General features: G+C 48.4%; 1 protein-coding gene across 1 annotated transcript in view; it reads left to right on the plus strand.

The window, feature by feature from the left end:
* Window positions 1-5,812: 5,812 nt before the first annotated feature.
* The window catches only part of LOC135515611 (oxysterol-binding protein-related protein 8-like), a gene marked incomplete at its 5' end in the record, with an annotated part of 33,968 nt that continues 21,111 nt past the window's right edge, over window positions 5,813-18,669 (plus strand). Inside the window, 6 exons of the mRNA XM_064939233.1 lie at window positions 5,813-5,902; window positions 10,668-10,748; window positions 11,488-11,589; window positions 11,860-12,063; window positions 15,500-15,584; window positions 15,955-16,117. Of these exons, the coding sequence (XP_064795305.1) occupies window positions 5,813-5,902; window positions 10,668-10,748; window positions 11,488-11,589; window positions 11,860-12,063; window positions 15,500-15,584; window positions 15,955-16,117 (725 nt within the window). The remainder of the gene's footprint in view (window positions 5,903-10,667; window positions 10,749-11,487; window positions 11,590-11,859; window positions 12,064-15,499; window positions 15,585-15,954; window positions 16,118-18,669) is intronic.

Below are 18,669 nucleotides of genomic sequence, written 5' to 3' on the forward strand. Positions count from 1 at the left end.
GTGGGAGCATTAGTGGGAACCTGGATTAGAATTAGTGGGCTATAAGGTTCTATTATCAGGGCCAGGTGTTTAGCCCCTGACAGAGAAATCCCATGTCATCTCTGAAAGTGCCGTAACTTTCCAAATGCCAATGTATCTTGTGGACTTGGTGAAGCCTGTCTCCTGTGGGCGTCATGTCGCTGTGTACCATCTGCATCCTAAAATCCGGTACCCTGTATATAGTGTGTAGGGAATAGGGTGTGATTTGGGACTTAGCCTGGCTATCTGACTCATAAAACCAAACTAGGGCTGGGAACTGACCTCACGATTCAATGTTATCACTATACCAAATATCTCCTACATCTGCACATTGATCTGGTACTGGTACTCCCTGTGTATAGCTCCACATTGATCTGGTACTCCCTGTGTATAGCTCCTCATTGATCTGGTACTGGTACTCCCTGTGTATAGCTCCACATTGATCTGGTACTCCCTGTGTATAGCTCCTCATTGATCTGGTACTCCCTGTATATAGCCCCACATTGATCTGGTACTGGTACTCCCTGTATATAGCTCCACATTGATCTGGTACTCCCTGTGTATAGCTCCACATTGATCTGGTACTGGTACTCCCTGTGTATAGCTCCACATTGATCTGGTACTCCCTGTGTATAGCTCCACATTGATCTGGTACTGGTACTCCCTGTGTATAGCTCCACATTGATCTGGTACTGGTACTCCCTGTATATAGCTCCACATTGATCTGGTACTCCCTGTGTATAGCTCCACATTGATCTGGTACTCCCTGTGTATAGCTCCACATTGATCTGGTACTGGTACTCCCTGTGTATAGCTCCACATTGATCTGGTACTGGTACTCCCTGTGTATAGCTCCACATTGATCTGGTACTCCCTGTGTATAGCTCCTCATTGATCTGGTACTCCCTGTATATAGCCCCACATTGATCTGGTACTGGTACTCCCTGTATATAGCTCCACATTGATCTGGTACTCCCTGTGTATAGCTCCACATTGATCTGGTACTGGTACTCCCTGTATATAGCTCCACATTGATCTGGTACTCCCTGTGTATAGCTCCACATTGATCTGGTACTCCCTGTGTATAGCTCCACATTGATCTGGTACTGGTACTCCCTGTGTATAGCTCCACATTGATCTGGTACTCCCTGTGTATAGCTCCACATTGATCTGGTACTCCCTGTGTATAGCTCCACATTGATCTGGTACTCCCTGTGTATAGCTCCACATTGATCTGGTACTCCCTGTGTATAGATCCACATTGATCTGGTACTCCCTGTATATAGCTCCACATTGATCTGGTACTCCCTGTGTATAGCTCCACATTGATCTGGTACTCCCTGTATATAGCTCCTCATTGATCTGGTACTCCCTGTATATAGCTCCACATTGATCTGGTACTCCCTGTATATAGCTCCACATTGATCTGGTACTCCCTGTATATAGCTCCACATTGATCTGGTACTCCCTGTATATAGCTCCACATTGATCTGGTACTCCCTGTATATAGCTCCACATTGATCTGGTACTCCCTGTATATAGCTCCTCATTGATCTGGTACTGGTACTACCTGTATATAGCTCCACATTGATCTGGTACTGGTACTCCCTGTATATAACTCCTCATTGATCTGGTACTGGTACTCCCTGTATATAGCCCCACATTGATCTGGTACTGGTACTCCCTGTATATAACTCCTCATTGATCTGGTACTGGTACTACCTGTATATAACTCCTCATTGATCTGGTACTGGTACTCCATGTATATAGCCCCACATTGATCTGGTACTGGTACTCCCTGTATATAGCTCCACATTGATCTGGTACTGGTACTCCCTGTATATAGCTCCACATTGATCTGGTACTGGTACTCCCTGTGGCAACACCCATCCGTAGCACGCGCTCCAGCAGGTGTATCTCACTGATCATCCCTAAAGCCAACACCTCATTGATCGTCTTTCGTTCCAGTACTCTGCTGCCTGTGACTGGAGCGAATTGCAAAAATCGCTGAAGTTGGAGACCTTTATCTCCCTCACCAACTTCAAACATCAGCTATCTGAGCAGCTAACCGATCGCTGCAGCTGTACATAATCTATTGGTAAATAGCCCACCCATTTTCACCTACCTCATCCCCACAGTTTTTATTTATTTACTTTTCTGCTCTTTTGCACACCAATATCTCTACCTGTACATGATCATTTATCAATCCAGTGTTAATCTGCAATATTGTAATTATTCGCCTACCTCCTCATGCCTTTTGCACACATTGTATATAGACTCCCCTTTTTTTCTACTGTGTTATTGACTTGTTAATTGTTTACTCCACGTGTAACTCTGTGTTGTCTGTTCACACTGCTATGCTTTATCTTGGCCAGGTCGCAGTTGTAAATGAGAACTTGTTCTCAACTAGCCTACCTGGTTAAATAAAGGTGAAATAAATAAAATATAACTCCTCATTGATGTGGTACTGGTACTCCCTGTATATAACTCCTCATTGATCTGGTACTGGTACTTCCTGTATATAACTCCTCATTGATCTGGTACTGGTACTCCCTGTATATAACTCCTCATTGATCTGGTACTCCCTGTATATAACTCCTCATTGATCTGGTACTGGTACTCCCTGTATATAGCTCCTCATTGATCTGGTACTGGTACTTCCTGTATATAACTCCTCATTGATCTGGTACTGGTACTTCCTGTATATAACTCCTCATTGATCTGGTACTGGTACTACCTGTATATAACTCCTCATTGATCTGGTACTCCCTGTGTGTAGCTCCATTCTTGTGTATTTCTTTATTATTATCATTTTTTAACTCTGCATCTTCGGGAAAGGTTCGTAAGCAAGTATTTCACTATAAAGTCTACACCAATTGTATTTGGTGCATTTGATTTGATACTTATGTGCAAATACACTACTGGTCAAAGGTTCGAGAACACCTACTTATGCAAGGGTTTTTCTTTATTTTATTGTTTTCTACATCGTAGAGTAATAGTGAAGACATCAAAACTATGAAATAACACAAAGAATCATGTAGTAACCAAAAAAGTGTTAAATATAAAATGTATTTTGATTTGTTTGAGATTCTTCAAAGTAGCCACCCTTTGCCTTGATGACAGCATTGCATACTCTTGGCATTCTCTCAACCAGCTTCATAAGGTAATCACCTGGAATGCATTTCAATTAACAGGTGTGCCTTCTTAAAATATCATTTGTGTAATGTATTTCCTTTTTTAATGCGTTTCAGCCAATCAGTTGTGTCGTGACAAGGTAGGGGTATACAGAAGACAGCCCTATTTGCTATAAGACCAAGTCCATATTATGGCAAGAACAGCTCAAATAAGCGAAGAGAAATGACAGTCCAGCATTACTTTAAGATATGAAGGTCAGTTAATACGGGACATTTCAAGAACTTTGTCAGTTTCTTCAAGTGCCGTCTCAAAAACCATCAAGCGCTATGATGAAACTGGCTCTCATGAGGACCGCCATAGGAATGATCGACACAGAGTTACCTCTGCTGAAGAGGATAAGTTCATTAGAGTTACCAGCCTAAGAAATTGCACCCCAAATAAATATAACAGACACATCTCAACATCAACAGTTCAGAGGAGACTGTGTGAATCAGGCATTCATGATCGAATTGCTGCAAAGAAACCACTACTAAAGGACACCAATAATAAGAAGAGACTTGCTTGGGCCAAGAAACATTATCAATGGACATTAGAACAGTGGAAATTTGTCCTTTGGTCTGATGACTCCAAATTGGAGATTTTTGGTTCCAACCGCTATGTCTTTGTGAGATTCAGTGTGGATGAATGGATGATCTCTGCATGTGAATTTCCCAACGTAAAGCATTAAGAAGGAGGTGTTATGGTGTGGGGATACGCCATCCCATCTGGTTTGCGCATAGTGGGACTATCATTTGTTTTTCAACAGGACAATGACTCAACACACCTTCAGGCTGGTTAAGGGCAATTTTACCAAGAAGGAGAGTGATGGAGGGCTGTATCAGATGACCTGACCTCCACAATCCCCCGACCTCAACCAAATTGAGATAGTTTGGGATTAGTGCTCAGCATACGTGGGAATTCCTTCAAGACTGTTGGAAAAGCATTCCAGGTGAAGCTGGTTGAGAGAATGCCAAGAGTGTGGCTATTTGAAGAATCTCAAAAATAAAATATATTTTGATTTGTTTTACCATTTTTTGGTTACTACATGATTCTATGTGTTATTTCATAGTTTTGATGTCTTTACTATTATTCTACAATGTAGAAAATAGTAAAAAAAATTAAGAAAAACCCATGAATGAGTAGGTGTTCTAAAACTTTTGACCGGTAGTGTACATGTATTGTGATTTTATATGTAGTGTGATTCGATACTGTGATTTTCCATCGATTTGATATTCCAAACATATTTCTCACCTTATGTCTGCTGCAGAAACAAGAGAGAGCATGAGAAAATGAGTTTCGATTGGTCAGGGAAATGAAAGTACTGAAAACATGTTGGCTCACTATTTCAAAAGAAGATGGGGAACAAGCTATAGGATGAAAAAAACTCTTCCTACAGTAGCGCTACTTTGAGTCAAATGTTGATGTATCATCCAAAATAATATTGTAATATGTAACTATACATTTTGTCCCACATCACTAATCCAAATGATATTATCAGTCTATAACTGTGTGCCTCTGTGTCTGTCCTTCCTGACTCTGCGCTCATTACAAAATGGGCTGTGAGGATGGAGGCACTGGCCATTAAATATTCAGAGGGACTGGAGCCTTCTGGTAAAGAGCAGGGCCTGTACACAGGGGACTGCTCTGGAGCCTTCTGGTAAAGAGCAGGGCTTGTACACAGGGGACCGCTCTGGAGCCTTCTGGTAAAGAGCAGAGCCTGTACACAGGGGACTGCTCTGGAGCCTTCTGGTAAAGAGCAGGGCTTGTACACAGGGGACTGCTCTGGAGCCTTCTGGTAAAGAGCTGGGCTTGTACACAGGGGACTGCTCTGGAGCCTTCTGGTAAAGAGCAGGGCCTGTACACAGGGGACTGCTCTGGAGCCTTCTGGTAAAGAGCAGAGCCTGTACACAGGGGACTGCTCTGGAGCCTTCTGGTAAAGAGCAGGGCTTGTACACAGGGGACTGCTCTGGAGCCTTCTGGTAAAGAGCTGGGCTTGTACACAGGGGACTGCTCTGGAGCCTTCTGGTAAAGAGCAGGGCCTGTACACAGGGGACTGCTCTGGAGCCTTCTGGTAAAGAGCAGAGCCTGTACACAGGGGACTGCTCTGGAGCCTTCTGGTAAAGAGCAGGGCTTGTACACAGGGGACTGCTCTGGAGCCTTCTGGTAAAGAGCAGGGCCTGTACACAGGGGACTGCTCTGGAGCCTTCTGGTAAAGAGCAGGGCTTGTACACAGGGGACTGCTCTGGAGCCTTCTGGTAAAGAGCAGGGCTTGTACACAGGGGACTGCTCTGGAGCCTTCTGGTAAAGAGCAGGGCTTGTACACAGGGGACTGCTGCTGTTCTCTCACAACAGCCACTGGGATTTAAAGGAGGAGCTCAGCTGTGGTTGGCTTGCTGGAAAGTACTCTCCATTTAGTCTGACCTTGCTGACGGACGGTGTTTGGTGGCTCTGGGGTAAAGTTTCGCCTAGGTACAGATTTAGGATCAGTTTCTCCTTCCCCAATCCGAACCTTAACTATTAGTGGGTAAAATGCTAAACTGACCCAAGGTCAGCGTCTAGGGGCAACTTCACCCTACACCATTTCAGTGCCTCAGGGACACATGGAGGGCGTTTGGGCTGATTGGTTTCTCTCTTTTCAGGTTTCGACCGGGGGAAAGAAGATTCCCTGCCTCCGAAAGAGGACTCGTCTCACTCCATATCCAAGAGCAAGGTAGGGTCCAAAAATACACCCCAGACTTCCTCTCCTCTCACAGCTCTTTCTCCTTTCTCTCTTTACAGGATGTACAAGGTCAGAAAACACCCATCCACTCACTCTGAAGCAGAAACCTTTGAAATCGACTTTATTTCTTTGGCCAAAGTCCCCAACCATTAAAGCATCATGCTTTACCATCAACTCTTTATGAGCAAGTAGGAGAGTAGATGAGAGTAGGAAGGGAGGGTGCTGATGAAACCCATTTCAGTGTGTAAGACATAGTCCTAATGAGACCAGAGATTAAGAGAGTTACTGTAAAAGAACAAGCCAACAACTTCAACCTCGCCACGGCTGTGAGCTTCATTCATTGTTAATCACATGTACATCAAACCATCATCCAACACAGAAACCCAACCATTCCAGGCCTCTCTCAACAGCACCCACTGTTCAACTTCCAGTGAGAACTAAGTCCTAGGGTTGCAAAATTCTGGTTACTTTCCCAAACATCCAAGGTTCTATAGAAATCCTGGTTGGTGGATTCCATTGAATAGGAGAGAGAAAGAGGGGGGAGTGTGCTGAAATAACAGTGGGCTGGATTTGAACCCACGCTGCAATGGTATATTTGTTCTATAGGCAGCGGCTGTTCTGTTTTTCCAATAATAAAACAGTGACAGCATAAATATATACATAAATACCAGTCCTCTCCTCTTTACTCCAGTCCTCTGCTCTTTACTCCAGTCCTCTCCTCTTTACTCCAGTCCTCTCCTCTTTACTCCAGTCCTCTCCTCTTTACTCCAGTCCTCTCCTCTTTACTCCAGTCCTCTCCTCTTTACTCCGGTCCTCTCCTCTTTACTCCGGTCCTCTCCTCTTTACTCCAGTCCTCTCCTCATTACTCCGGTCCTCTCCTCTTTACTCCAGTCCTCTCCTCTTTACTCCAGTCCTCTCCTCTTTACTCCAGTCCTCTCCTCTTTACTCCAGTCCTCTCCTCTTTACTCCGGTCCTCTCCTCTTTACTCCGGTCCTCTGCTCTTTACTCCGGTCCTCTCCTCTTTACTCCGGTCCTCTCCTCTTTACTCCAGTCCTCTCCTCTTTACTCCAGTCCTCTCCTCTTTACTCCAGTCCTCTCCTCTTTACTCCGGTCCTCTCCTCTTTACTCCGGTCCTCTCCTCTTTACTCCGGTCCTCTCCTCTTTACTCCGGTCCTCTGCTCTTTACTCCGGTCCTCTGCTCTTTACTCCGGTCCTCTCCTCTTTACTCCGGTCCTCTCCTCTTTACTCCAGTCCTCTCCTCTTTACTCCGGTCCTCTCCTATTTACTCCGGTTCTCTCCTCCTTACTCCGGTCCTCTGCTCTTTACTCCGGTCCTCTCCTCTTTACTCCGGTCCTCTCCTCTTTACTCCAGTCCTCTCCTCTTTACTCCGGTCCTCTCCTATTTACTCCGGTTCTCTCCTCCTTACTCCGGTCCTCTGCTCTTTACTCCGGTCCTCTCCTCTTTACTCCGGTCCTCTCCTATTTACTCCAGTCCTCTCCTCTTTACTCCAGTCCTCTCCTCTTTACTCCAGTCCTCTCCTCTTTACTCCAGTCCTATCCTCTCCTCTTTACTCCAGTCCTCTCCTCTCCTCTTTACTCCAGTCCTCTGCTCTTTACTCCAGTCCTCTCCTCTTTACTCCAGTCCTCTCCTCTTTACTCCAGTCCTCTCCTCTTTACTCCAGTCCTCTGCTCTTTACTCCAGTCCTCTGCTCTTTACTCCAGTCCTCTCCTCTTTACTCCAGTCCTCTGCTCTTTACTCCAGTCCTCTCCTCTTTACTCCAGTCCTCGGCTCTTTACTCCAGTCCTCTGCTCTTTACTCCAGTCCTCTCTTCTTTACTCCAGTCCTCTGCTCTTTACTCCAGTCCTCTCCTCTTTACTCCAGTCCTCTGCCCTTTACTCCAGTCCTCTACACTTTACTCCAGTCCTCTCCTCTTTACTCCAGTCCTCTCCTCTTTACTCCAGTCCTCTGCACTTTACTCCGGTCCTCTCCTCTTTACTCCGGTCCTCTCCTCTTTACTCCGGTCCTCTCCTCTTTACTCCGGTCCTCTCCTCTTTACTCCGGTCCTCTCCTCTTTACTCCAGTCCTCTGCTCTTTACTCCAGTCCTCTGCTCTTTACTCCAGTCCTCTCCTCTTTACTCCGGTCCTCTCCTCTTTACTCCGGTCCTCTCCTCTTTACTCCAGTCCTCTCCTCTTTACTCCAGTCCTCTCCTCTTTACTCCAGTCCTCTGCACTTTACTCCAGTCCTCTCCTCTTTACTCCAGTCCTCGGCTCTTTACTCCAATCCTCTGCTCTTTACTCCAGTCCTCTCCTCTTTACTCCAGTCCTCTGCACTTTACTCCTGTCCTCTCCTCTTTACTCCAGTCCTCGGCTCTTTACTCCAATCCTCTGCACTTTACTCCAGTCCTCTCCTCTTTACTCCAGTCCTCGGCTCTTTACTCCAATCCTCTGCTCTTTACTCCAGTCCTCTCCTCTTTACTCCAGTCCTCTGCTCTTTACTCCAGTCCTCTCCTCTTTACTCCAATCCTCTGCTCTTTACTCCAGTCCTCTCCTCTTTACTCCAGTCCTCTGCTCTTTACTCCAGTCCTCTCCTCTTTACTCCAGTCCTCTGCACTTTACTCCAGTCCTCGGCTCTTTACTCCAATCCTCTGCTCTTTACTCCAGTCCTCTCCTCTTTACTCCAGTCCTCTCCTCTTTACTCCAGTCCTCTCCTCTTTACTCCAGTCCTCTCCTCTTTACTCCAGTCCTCTGCTCTTTACTCCAGTCCTCTCCTCTTTACTCCAGTCCTCTGCTCTTTACTCCAGTCCTCTGCTCTTTACTCCAGTCCTCTGCTCTTTACTCCAGTCCTCTCCTCTTTACTCCAGTCCTCTCCTCTTTACTCCAGTCTTCTCCTCTCCTCTTTACTCCAGTCCTCTGCTCTTTACTCCAGTCCTCTCCTCTTTACTCCAGTCCTCTGCTCTTTACTCCAGTCCTCTGCTCTTTACTCCAGTCCTCTCCTCTTTACTCCAGTCCTCTCCTCTGCTCTCCCCCCTCCCCCTCTCCTCTACCTACCATTTTTTTCTGAGCCGTTAAGTGGCCCTGCCTCATGAAGCTCTCCCCCTGCTATCTCTGTCTACTCTCTGCTAATGGAACTCTATTAGGCCCTGGCTTCAGCTAAGAGTCATGCCTGTGTTGAATCCAGCCCCTTGGTTAGCGTTAGCCAAGCTAGCGCAGGACTAAACAAAGGGCTTGACAGGCTGAGCAGGGCATAAGGTAAGGCCCACAGCGTTGTTCGTGGTAGCCTCAACTGAGACTGCTATTACTATTGCAGGACTTCCATTGGGGACTGTTATCATGGTGGTATCGGAGGCCTGTTGTTGTCTTCCAGGTGTCAGGAAACTCTCAAGGCTCCTTTATTGACATTCACTTCAGAAGCCAAAAAGCCAAGTGTGCCTCCAGACACCAGATGAGTGTGTGTGTACCTCCAGACACCAGATGAGTGTGTGTGCCTCCAGACACCAGATGAGTGTGTGTGTGCCTCCAGACACCAGATGAGTGTGTGTGTGCCTCCAGACACCAGATGAGTGTGTGTTTACCTCCATACACCAGATGAGTGTGTGTGCCTCCAGACACCAGATGAGTGTGTGTGTGCCTCCAGACACCAGATGAGTGTGTGTTTACCTCCATACACCAGATGAGTGTGTGTGCCTCCAGACACCAGATGAGTGTGTGTTTGCCTCCAGACACCAGATGAGTGTGTGTTTACCTCCATACACCAGATGAGTGTGTGTGCCTCCAGACACCAGATGAGTGTGTGTGTGCCTCCAGACACCAGATGAGTGTGTGTTTACCTCCATACACCAGATGAGTGTGTGTGTACCTCCATACACCAGATGAGTGTGTGTGTACCTCCAGACACCAGATGAGTGTGTGTTTACCTCCATACACCAGATGAGTGTGTGTGCCTCCAGACACCAGATGAGTGTGTGTGCCTCCAGACACCAGATGAGTGTGTGTGTGCCTCCAGACACCAGATGAGTGTGTGTGTGCCTCCATACACCAGATGAGTGTGTGTGTACCTCCATACACCAGATGAGTGTGTGTTTACCTCCATACACCAGATGAGTGTGTGTGTGTACCTCCATACACCAGATGAGTGTGTGTGTACCTCCATACACCAGATGAGTGTGTGTGTACCTCCATACACCAGATGAGTGTGTGTGTACCTCCATACACCAGATGAGTGTGTGTGTACCTCCATACACCAGATGAGTGTGTGTGTACCTCCATACACCAGATGAGTGTGTGTGTACCTCCATACACCAGATGAGTGTGTGTTTACCTCCATACACCAGATGAGTGTGTGTGTGTACCTGGTATGATCGGGTAAATCAATCTGACTGGTGCTAAAGTTTGAGTGGCGCCCAGACAACTCTAATACAGCAGTCTATTGGATGGGATTAATGATTTCCCAGGGACTCAAAGTGCTTTATATAGTAAGAGGGGTAACTCACCTCATCCAACCGCCAATGTGTAGCACCCACCCACCTCATTTTGAGCCAGACAGCTCCCCAGTTTGGGCCAGACAGATCCCCAGTTTGGGCCAGACAGCTCCCCAGTTCGGGCCAGACAGCTCCCCACATGCTCATCACATCCAGTAATACAGTAAAACTTCTGTCCTAGTGTCACCAGATGGAAACTGTTTGTCTCAGGTTAGAAGGGCACTAGTGAGCCATTCCCAGCTGACTATACGCTCACTTCCTCCTCCATGTCTCCACAGTCAGAGTCCAAGCTCTACAATGGCTCCGACAAGGATGTCTCGTCGTCCGGTAACAAGCTCACCAAGAAGGAGTCGCTCAAGGTAAGTAGGGAGACTTACAGCAGAGACCAGCCTCAGGATGATCTTATAGTAAGTAGCTTGTCAGAACGGCCCTGTTTCTGTTGCGTGAGGCAGCTTGATGTAGAAGTACAACCCCTGAACAGGACTCTAGACATTAAGGGAGACACTGTAGCGTGATGTTTGTGTGTGGCGCCTGCAGGTACAGCTAGGGGAGACACTGTAGCGTGATGTTTGTGTGTGGCCCCTGCAGGTACAGCTAGGGGAGACACTGTAGAGTGATGTTTATGTGTGGCCCCTGCAGGTACAGCTAGGGGAAACACTGTAGCGTGATGTTTGTGTGTGGCCCCTGCAGGTACAGCTAGGGGAAACACTGTAGCGTGATGTTTATGTGTGGCCCCTGCAGGTACAGCTAGGGGAAACACTGTAGCGTGATGTTTATGTGTGGCCCCTGCAGGTACAGCTAGGGGAGACACTGTAGAGTGATGTTTATGTGTGGCCCCTGCAGGTACAGCTAGGGGAAACACTGTAGCGTGATGTTTGTGTGTGGCCCCTGCAGGTACAGCTAGGGGAGACACTGTAGCGTGATGTTTGTGTGTGGCCCCTGCAGGTACAGCTAGGGGAGACACTGTAGCGTGATGTTTGTGTGTGGCGCCTGCAGGTACAGCTAGGGGAGACACTGTAGCGTGATGTTTATGTGTGGCCCCTGCAGGTACAGCTAGGGGAGACACTGTAGCGTGATGTTTGTGTGTGGCCCCTGCAGGTACAGAAGAAGAACTACCGCGAGGAGAAGAAGAGAGCCACCAAGGAGCTCCTCAGCACCATCACAGACCCCTCTGTTATTGTCATGGCTGACTGGCTCAAGGTTCGACTTGCCCTGTTCTTGTTTCTGGACTGTACACAATGTGGGCCATGTGCTGCAATTACTTGAATATTACTTTACATGCAACAAACTATAAAGCCATAAGAATCTGCTATAATCTAATGAAGTTTCTCCAGAATTTTCACAAGTGCCCTTGTTGATAGAAGTTTCCAACAAAATAAATATATATCTGAACATAGTTTATTAGACATGATGATATTTGTGGTATTTTATGTCTGAGTGTGTGTGTTTGGCCACGTGTCTGCTCCTCAGATCCGGGGGACTCTGAAGAGCTGGACCAAGCTGTGGTGTGTGCTGAAGCCGGGGGTTCTTCTCATCTACAAGACCCATAAGAACGGCCAGTGGGTGGGCACGGTGCTGCTCAACGCCTGCGAGCTCATCGAGAGACCCTCAAAGAAGGACGGCTTCTGTTTCAAACTCTTCCACCCGCTGGAGCAGTCCATCTGGGCAGTCAAGGTAATTAAAATAGTACATTTATTTTATATAGAGCTTTTCATTAGAACAGCGTTTCAAGGTGATCTGTTGGGCGATGGCTTCCACAACTTCAGATAATAATGATGATAAGATGGAGAGCGATAGAGTTTCTAGTCAGACCTGCACAATGGCCTAAGGGAGACATCATTTCATTTAATGGAGTGGTATGTGCACATCTGTAAAAGCCCCTTGTCCCAAATGCTGGATCAGACAGGATAATGTAGAACAAAAACATAAATCTGTCTGCACAGTGGTATAATACTCTGGTATAATACTGCCTAAGTCCATTTTTGTTCAGACATTAACTGATGAACCTGAGTAGCGCTCTCTTTAGCTCATCCACTCCCTACGCCATGGCCTTTCTGCTATCTTCACTTGTGAACATTCAATCACTTTCTCTTGATCCTGATTCCATCCCTTTTACAGCTACCCGAGTTTGTATCCTGTTGCCGAGTTTGTATCCTGTTTGTATCATGTTGCTAAGCAACCGTGTTTTGTTTGTCCAAACAAAACCAGTCTTTCAAAAGTTGCTGGCTCACATCTAAATTCTCCAACTAAATACATACTGCAATTCCAACCACAAAATGTCTTAGTACAACAACTTGTCTAGCGTACAGCTAAATGTTTGTTTTTGACTTAGTTCTAAATTCATATTCTATTTTTGAGGCTCACGTGTTTTCATGGAAAATTTTAATGTTATTTCCAACCACCAATAGAGGGGTTGGTTGGTTAGAAACAAAAGGGTCACCTGCACAACTTTGGGGCAAACAGACGGGTTGGATTAGATTGTTGACCACATGTTAACTATATTTCAGCTCCAGTGTTTATTGAGAACAAATACATTTGCATAACGAGCACTTGTCTCTCATATATATTGTTAAAGTTGTTGTTTAGCTAGATAGCACATTTGTGCCTTATTAGCATTACCATGAAATCAGTCGAAACACCTCAAAACAAGATATGGTATCAAGAAATAAGCTGAAACGAGCCAGTTATAGTCACAAGGTAGCCAGTTATAGTCACATGGTAGCCAGTTATAGCCACATGGTAGCCAGTTATAGCCACATGGTAGCCAGTTATAGCCACATGGTAGCCAGTTATAGCCACATGGTAGCTTCTTGTCATTGAAGCTCGCTATTTGACCTTCCAGAATCTCAACATCTCACAGACTTCTGCCCCATTGAAGCGTGCACATTGTTTTCGTGACGTTGTCAACTAACCCGTCTATGAGCACCTCTGCTGTAAACGCAGCGCATATTGAACGTTGAGATGGCCGAAAGGCCAATGTCTTTGGCAATGACAAGGAGTCCAACGTTCGCTAAAGAGACTGGTGCTCAAGACTATTCAATTACCACCTTTTGATTAGCCAAGACGCGCTCCATCCTTCACATCCGGGTCAAAGTTCTGCTTCTTTCATTTCAATTAAATACAATTCAACATTTAATTTTTCCCCCTTTTCCTCCCCTGTCAATAAGAATGTTAACATAATGATGCACACAATTAACATTTCAATAGTCTAGCTGAAGGTTCTTCACATTTCAAATAATAATCGCTGCATGGTTTACCTGCTTTATCACTAGGTTCCTCTCTGTGTGAAATTGTCCCAGTGTAAATCAGTTAGAGTGACAGCACTGTTTCATCTACCATGTAAATATGTAGTGAGGGTAGTAGTGACAGTGTAACGACACCCCCTCAACCAGGGATCATCCACTAGATTCAGCCATGGGATGCTTTTATCATTGTTGAGCGACTGGTCGGGGTCGGAACATAATTACTCATAATTAGTAGACTGCAAATTGACTGCAAGAAGCCCAAACAGATATAATATTTAACTAAAACATCATAATTTCAAACCTTGCTTACATTTGCTTACGATCACATCTCTATATTATACTTGAGAACAGATTTCCTAAATAATAATCAATTGGAGCTGATTTCCATTATTTTATGTCCAATAATAAAGAATATCTAAAAATTATTAACTTTTTTCAAAAATGTTTGGGAGGCCAAATAAAACCACCCGCTGGCCCCAGTTGGGGAACCCTGCCCTAAACCTTTTGTCTTTAGTACGCACGATATGTCACACCCTTACCACTGTATAATGGACTATGGGTTTATCACAAATGGCGTCAATGGGCCCTAGTCAAAGGTAATGCACTTAATAGGAATATCAAATCATATTTTATTTGTCACATGCGCCGAATACAACAGGTGTTGACCTTAACGTGAAATGCTTACTTCCAGAATATTTACATAATAATAAGAACCAGAGTATGGTGCCATTAGGATGCATGCACGCCATATGAATGACCCTCCAACCAATCAATAAAGGGGTTGTTGAACAAAGCACCCTCCCTATTGGACGGACAAACTGGACATCAGTGTTGTCAAAGGGACTTGCCAACAGGACCCATTCTTTCACCCTAGGGGAATGTGAGGAGTCATGTTCAGCTACACACACACACACCTCCCCATGGGCTTTGGCTTGGTGATAGCTGTCAGTGCCATAGTGGTAGTATAAGGTTCCAGAGTGGATGTTTACCAAACCCTCTCTCTCTCTCCCCTTTCCTCCCCTCTCTCCCCTTTCCTCCTCTCTCTCTCTCCCCCCTCCTCCTCTCTCTCTCTCCCCGCCCCTCCTCCTCTCTTTCTCTCTCTCTCTCTCTCTCTCTCTCTCTCTCCCCCTCCTCCTCTCTCTCTCTCCCCCCCCCTCCTCCTCTCTCTTCTCTCTCTCTCTCTCTCTCTCCCCCTCCTCTCTCTCTCTCCTCTCTCCCCTTTCCTCCTCCTCTCTCTCTCCCCCTCCTCCTCTCCACCCTCACTCTCTCTCTCTCTCTCTCTCTCTCTCTCTCCCCCGTCCTCCCTCTCTCTCTCCCCCTCCTCCTCTCTCTCTCTCCCCCCTCCTCCCTCTCTCTCTCTCCCGCCCCTCTCTCTCCTCTCCCCCTCCCCTCTCTCTCTCCCCACCCCTCCTCCTCCCCCCCCTCCTCCTCCCTCTCTCTCTCTCTCCTCCCTCCCCCTCCCTCTCTCTCTCCCCTCCTCCTCTCTCTCTCTCTCTCTCTCTCTCTCCCTCCCCCCTCCTCTCTCTCTCCCCACCCTGCTCCTCTCCCCCCCTCCTCTCTCTCTCTCTCCCTCCCCCCCTCCTCTCCCCCCCCTCCTCCTCTCTCTCTCCCTCCCCCTCCTCTCTCTCTCCCCACACCTCCTCCTCTCCCCCCCTCCTCCTCTATCTCGCTCTCCCCCTCCCTCCTCCTCTCCCCCTCCTCTCTCTCTCTCTCTCTCTCTCTCTCTCTCTCTCTCTCTCCTCCTCTCTCTCTCTCTCCCCGCCCCCTCCTCCTCTCTCTCTCTCTCTCCCCCCCCCCCTCTCCCCCTCCTCCTCTGTCTCTGTCTCTCCCCTTTCTTCCTCCCCTCCTCTCTCTCCGTGTGTCAGGGTCCTAAAGGAGAGGCGGTGGGTTCCATCACACAGCCATTACCCGGCAGCCACCTCATCTTCCGAGCCACCTCTGAGTCAGACGGTAAGAGACAGGACGCTGATGTGTTTTCAAATGTGTTCAATATAGTTTTTTCCCACCAATGATTGAATGCTTTAGTGTCTGCAATCTGTGGTGTGTGTGTGAGCGTGCGTGCGCGCGTGTTCTTCCATGTGGGTGTGGTTATCTGTATGTGTGTTCTTCCATGTGGGTGTGGTTATCTGTATGTGTGTTCTTCCATGTGGGTGTGGTTATCTGTATGTGTGTTCTTCCATGTGTGTGTGGTTATCTGTATGTGTGTTCTTCCATGTGTGTGTGGTTATCTGTATGTGTGTTCTTCCATGAGTGTGTGGTTATCTGTATGTGTGTAGGACTCTAGTGTAGCCTGTCAACTCCCCTGTCTCCTCTCCACCAGGCCGTTGTTGGATGGATGCTCTGGAGCTGGCTCTGAAGTGCTCCGGCCTCCTGAAGAGGACCATGATCCGCGAGGGCAAGGAGGAGCTGGCCAGCACAGCTGGGGAGAGCTCCCAAATTAACTTCTACAGCCTGCTGAGAGCCCACAACATGCAGGGTTTCCAGTGAGTCTGCCAGTCTACAGTACGGTCTCTCTGCTCTAGCCCAGCCTACAGTACGGTCTCTCTGCTCTAGCCCAGTCTACAGTACGGTCTCTCTGCTCTCACCCAGTCTACAGTACGGTCTCTCTGCTCTAGCCCAGTCTACAGTACGGTCTCTCTGCTCTAGCCCAGCCTATAGTACGGTCTCTCTGCTCTAGCCCAGCCTACAGTACGGTCTCTCCGCTCTAGTCCAGCCTACAGTACGGTCTCTCTGCTCTAGCCCAGTCTACAGTACGGTCTCTCTGCTCTAGCCCAGCCTACAGTACGGTCTCTCTGCTCTAGCCCAGCCTACAGTACGGTCTCTCTGCTCTAGCCCAGCCTACAGTACGGTCTCTCCGCTCTAGCTCAGCCTACAGTACGGTCTCTCCGCTCTAGCCCAGCCTACAGTACGGTCTCTCCACTCTAGCTCAGCTTACAGTACGGTCTCTCTGCTCTAGCCCAGTCTACAGTACGGTCTCTCTGCTCTAGCCCAGTCTACAGTACGGTCTCTCTGCTCTAGCCCAGTCTACAGTACGGTCTCTCCGCTCTACCCCAGCCTATAGTACGGTCTCTCTGCTCTAGCCCAGCCTACAGTACGGTCTCTCCGCTCTAGTCCAGCCTACAGTACCGTCTCTCTGCTCTAGCTCAGCCTACAGTACGGTCTCTCCGCTCTAGCCCAGCCTACAGTACGGTCTCTCTGCTCTAGCCCAGCCTACAGTACGGTGTCTCCGCACTAGCCCAGCCTACAGTACGGTCTCTCTGCTCTAGCCCAGGCTACAGTACGGTCTCTCTGCTCTAGCCCAGGCTACAGTACGGTCTCTCCGCTCTAGCTCAGCCTACAGTACGGTCTCTCCGCTCTAACCCAGCCTACAGTACGGTCTCTCCGCTCTACCCCAGCCTACAGTACGGTCTCTCTGCTCTAGCCCAGCCTACAGTACGGTCTCTCCGCTCTAGCCCTGTCTACGGTACGGTCTCTCCGCTCTAGTCCAGCCTACAGTACGGTCTCTCCGCTCTAGCCCTGTCTACGGTACGGTCTCTCCGCTCTAGTCCAGCCTACAGTATGTTCTCTCTGCTCTACCCCAGGCTACAGTACGGACCTCCGCTCTAGCTCAGCCTACAGTACGGTCTCTCCGCTCTAACCCAGCCTGCAGTACGGTCTCTCCGCTCTACCCCAGCCTACAGTACGTTCTCTCTGCTCTACCCCAGGCTACAGTACGGTCTCTCCGCTCTAGCCCTGTCTACGGTACGGTCTCTCCGCTCTAGTCCAGCCTACAGTACGGTCTCTCCGCTCTAGCCCTGTCTACGGTACGGTCTCTCCGCTCTAGTCCAGCCTACAGTACGTTCTCTCTGCTCTACCCCAGGCTACAGTACGGTCTCTCCGCTCTAGCTCAGCCTACAGTACGGTCTCTCTGCTCTACCCCAGGCTACAGTACGGTCTCTCCGCTCTAGCCCTGTCTACAGTACGGTCTCTCCGCTCTAGTCCAGCCTACAGTATGTTCTCTCTGCTCTACCCCAGGCTACAGTACGGTCTCTCCGCTCTAGTCCAGCCTACAGTACGGTCTCTCTGCTCTAGCCCAGCCTACAGTACGGTCTCTCTGCTCTAGCCCAGCCTACAGTACGGTCTCTCTGCTCTAGCCCAGCCTACAGTACGGTCTCTCTGCTCTAGCCCAGCCTACAGTACGGTCTCTCCGCTCTAGCTCAGCCTACAGTACGGTCTCTCCGCTCTAGCCCAGCCTACAGTACGGTCTCTCCGCTCTAGCTCAGCTTACAGTACGGTCTCTCTGCTCTAGCCCAGTCTACAGTACGGTCTCTCTGCTCTAGCCCAGTCTACAGTACGGTCTCTCTGCTCTAGCCCAGTCTACAGTACGGTCTCTCCGCTCTACCCCAGCCTATAGTACGGTCTCTCTGCTCTAGCCCAGCCTACAGTACGGTCTCTCCGCTCTAGTCCAGCCTACAGTACCGTCTCTCTGCTCTAGCTCAGCCTACAGTACGGTCTCTCCGCTCTAGCCCAGCCTACAGTACGGTCTCTCTGCTCTAGCCCAGCCTACAGTATGGTCTCTCCTCTCTAGCCCAGCCTACAGTACGGTCTCTCCGCTCTAGCCCAGGCTACAGTACGGTCTTTCTGCTCTAGCCCAGGCTACAGTACGGTCTCTCCGCTCTAGCTCAGCCTACAGTACGGTCTCTCCGCTCTAACCCAGCCTACAGTACGGTCTCTCCGCTCTACCCCAGCCTACAGTACGGTCTCTCTGCTCTAGCCCAGCCTACAGTACGGTCTCTCCGCTCTAGCCCTGTCTACGGTACGGTCTCTCCGCTCTAGTCCAGCCTACAGTACGGTCTCTCCGCTCTAGCCCTGTCTACGGTACGGTCTCTCCGCTCTAGTCCAGCCTACAGTATGTTCTCTCTGCTCTACCCCAGGCTACAGTACGGTCTCTCCGCTCTAGCTCAGCCTACAGTACGGTCTCTCTGCTCTACCCCAGGCTACAGTACGGTCTCTCCGCTCTAGTCCAGCCTACAGTACGGTCTCTCCGCTCTAGCCC

The sequence above is a fragment of the Oncorhynchus masou genome, chromosome 27 (genome assembly GCF_036934945.1).
Source record: "Oncorhynchus masou masou isolate Uvic2021 chromosome 27, UVic_Omas_1.1, whole genome shotgun sequence".
NCBI classification, from domain to species: domain Eukaryota; kingdom Metazoa; phylum Chordata; class Actinopteri; order Salmoniformes; family Salmonidae; genus Oncorhynchus; species Oncorhynchus masou.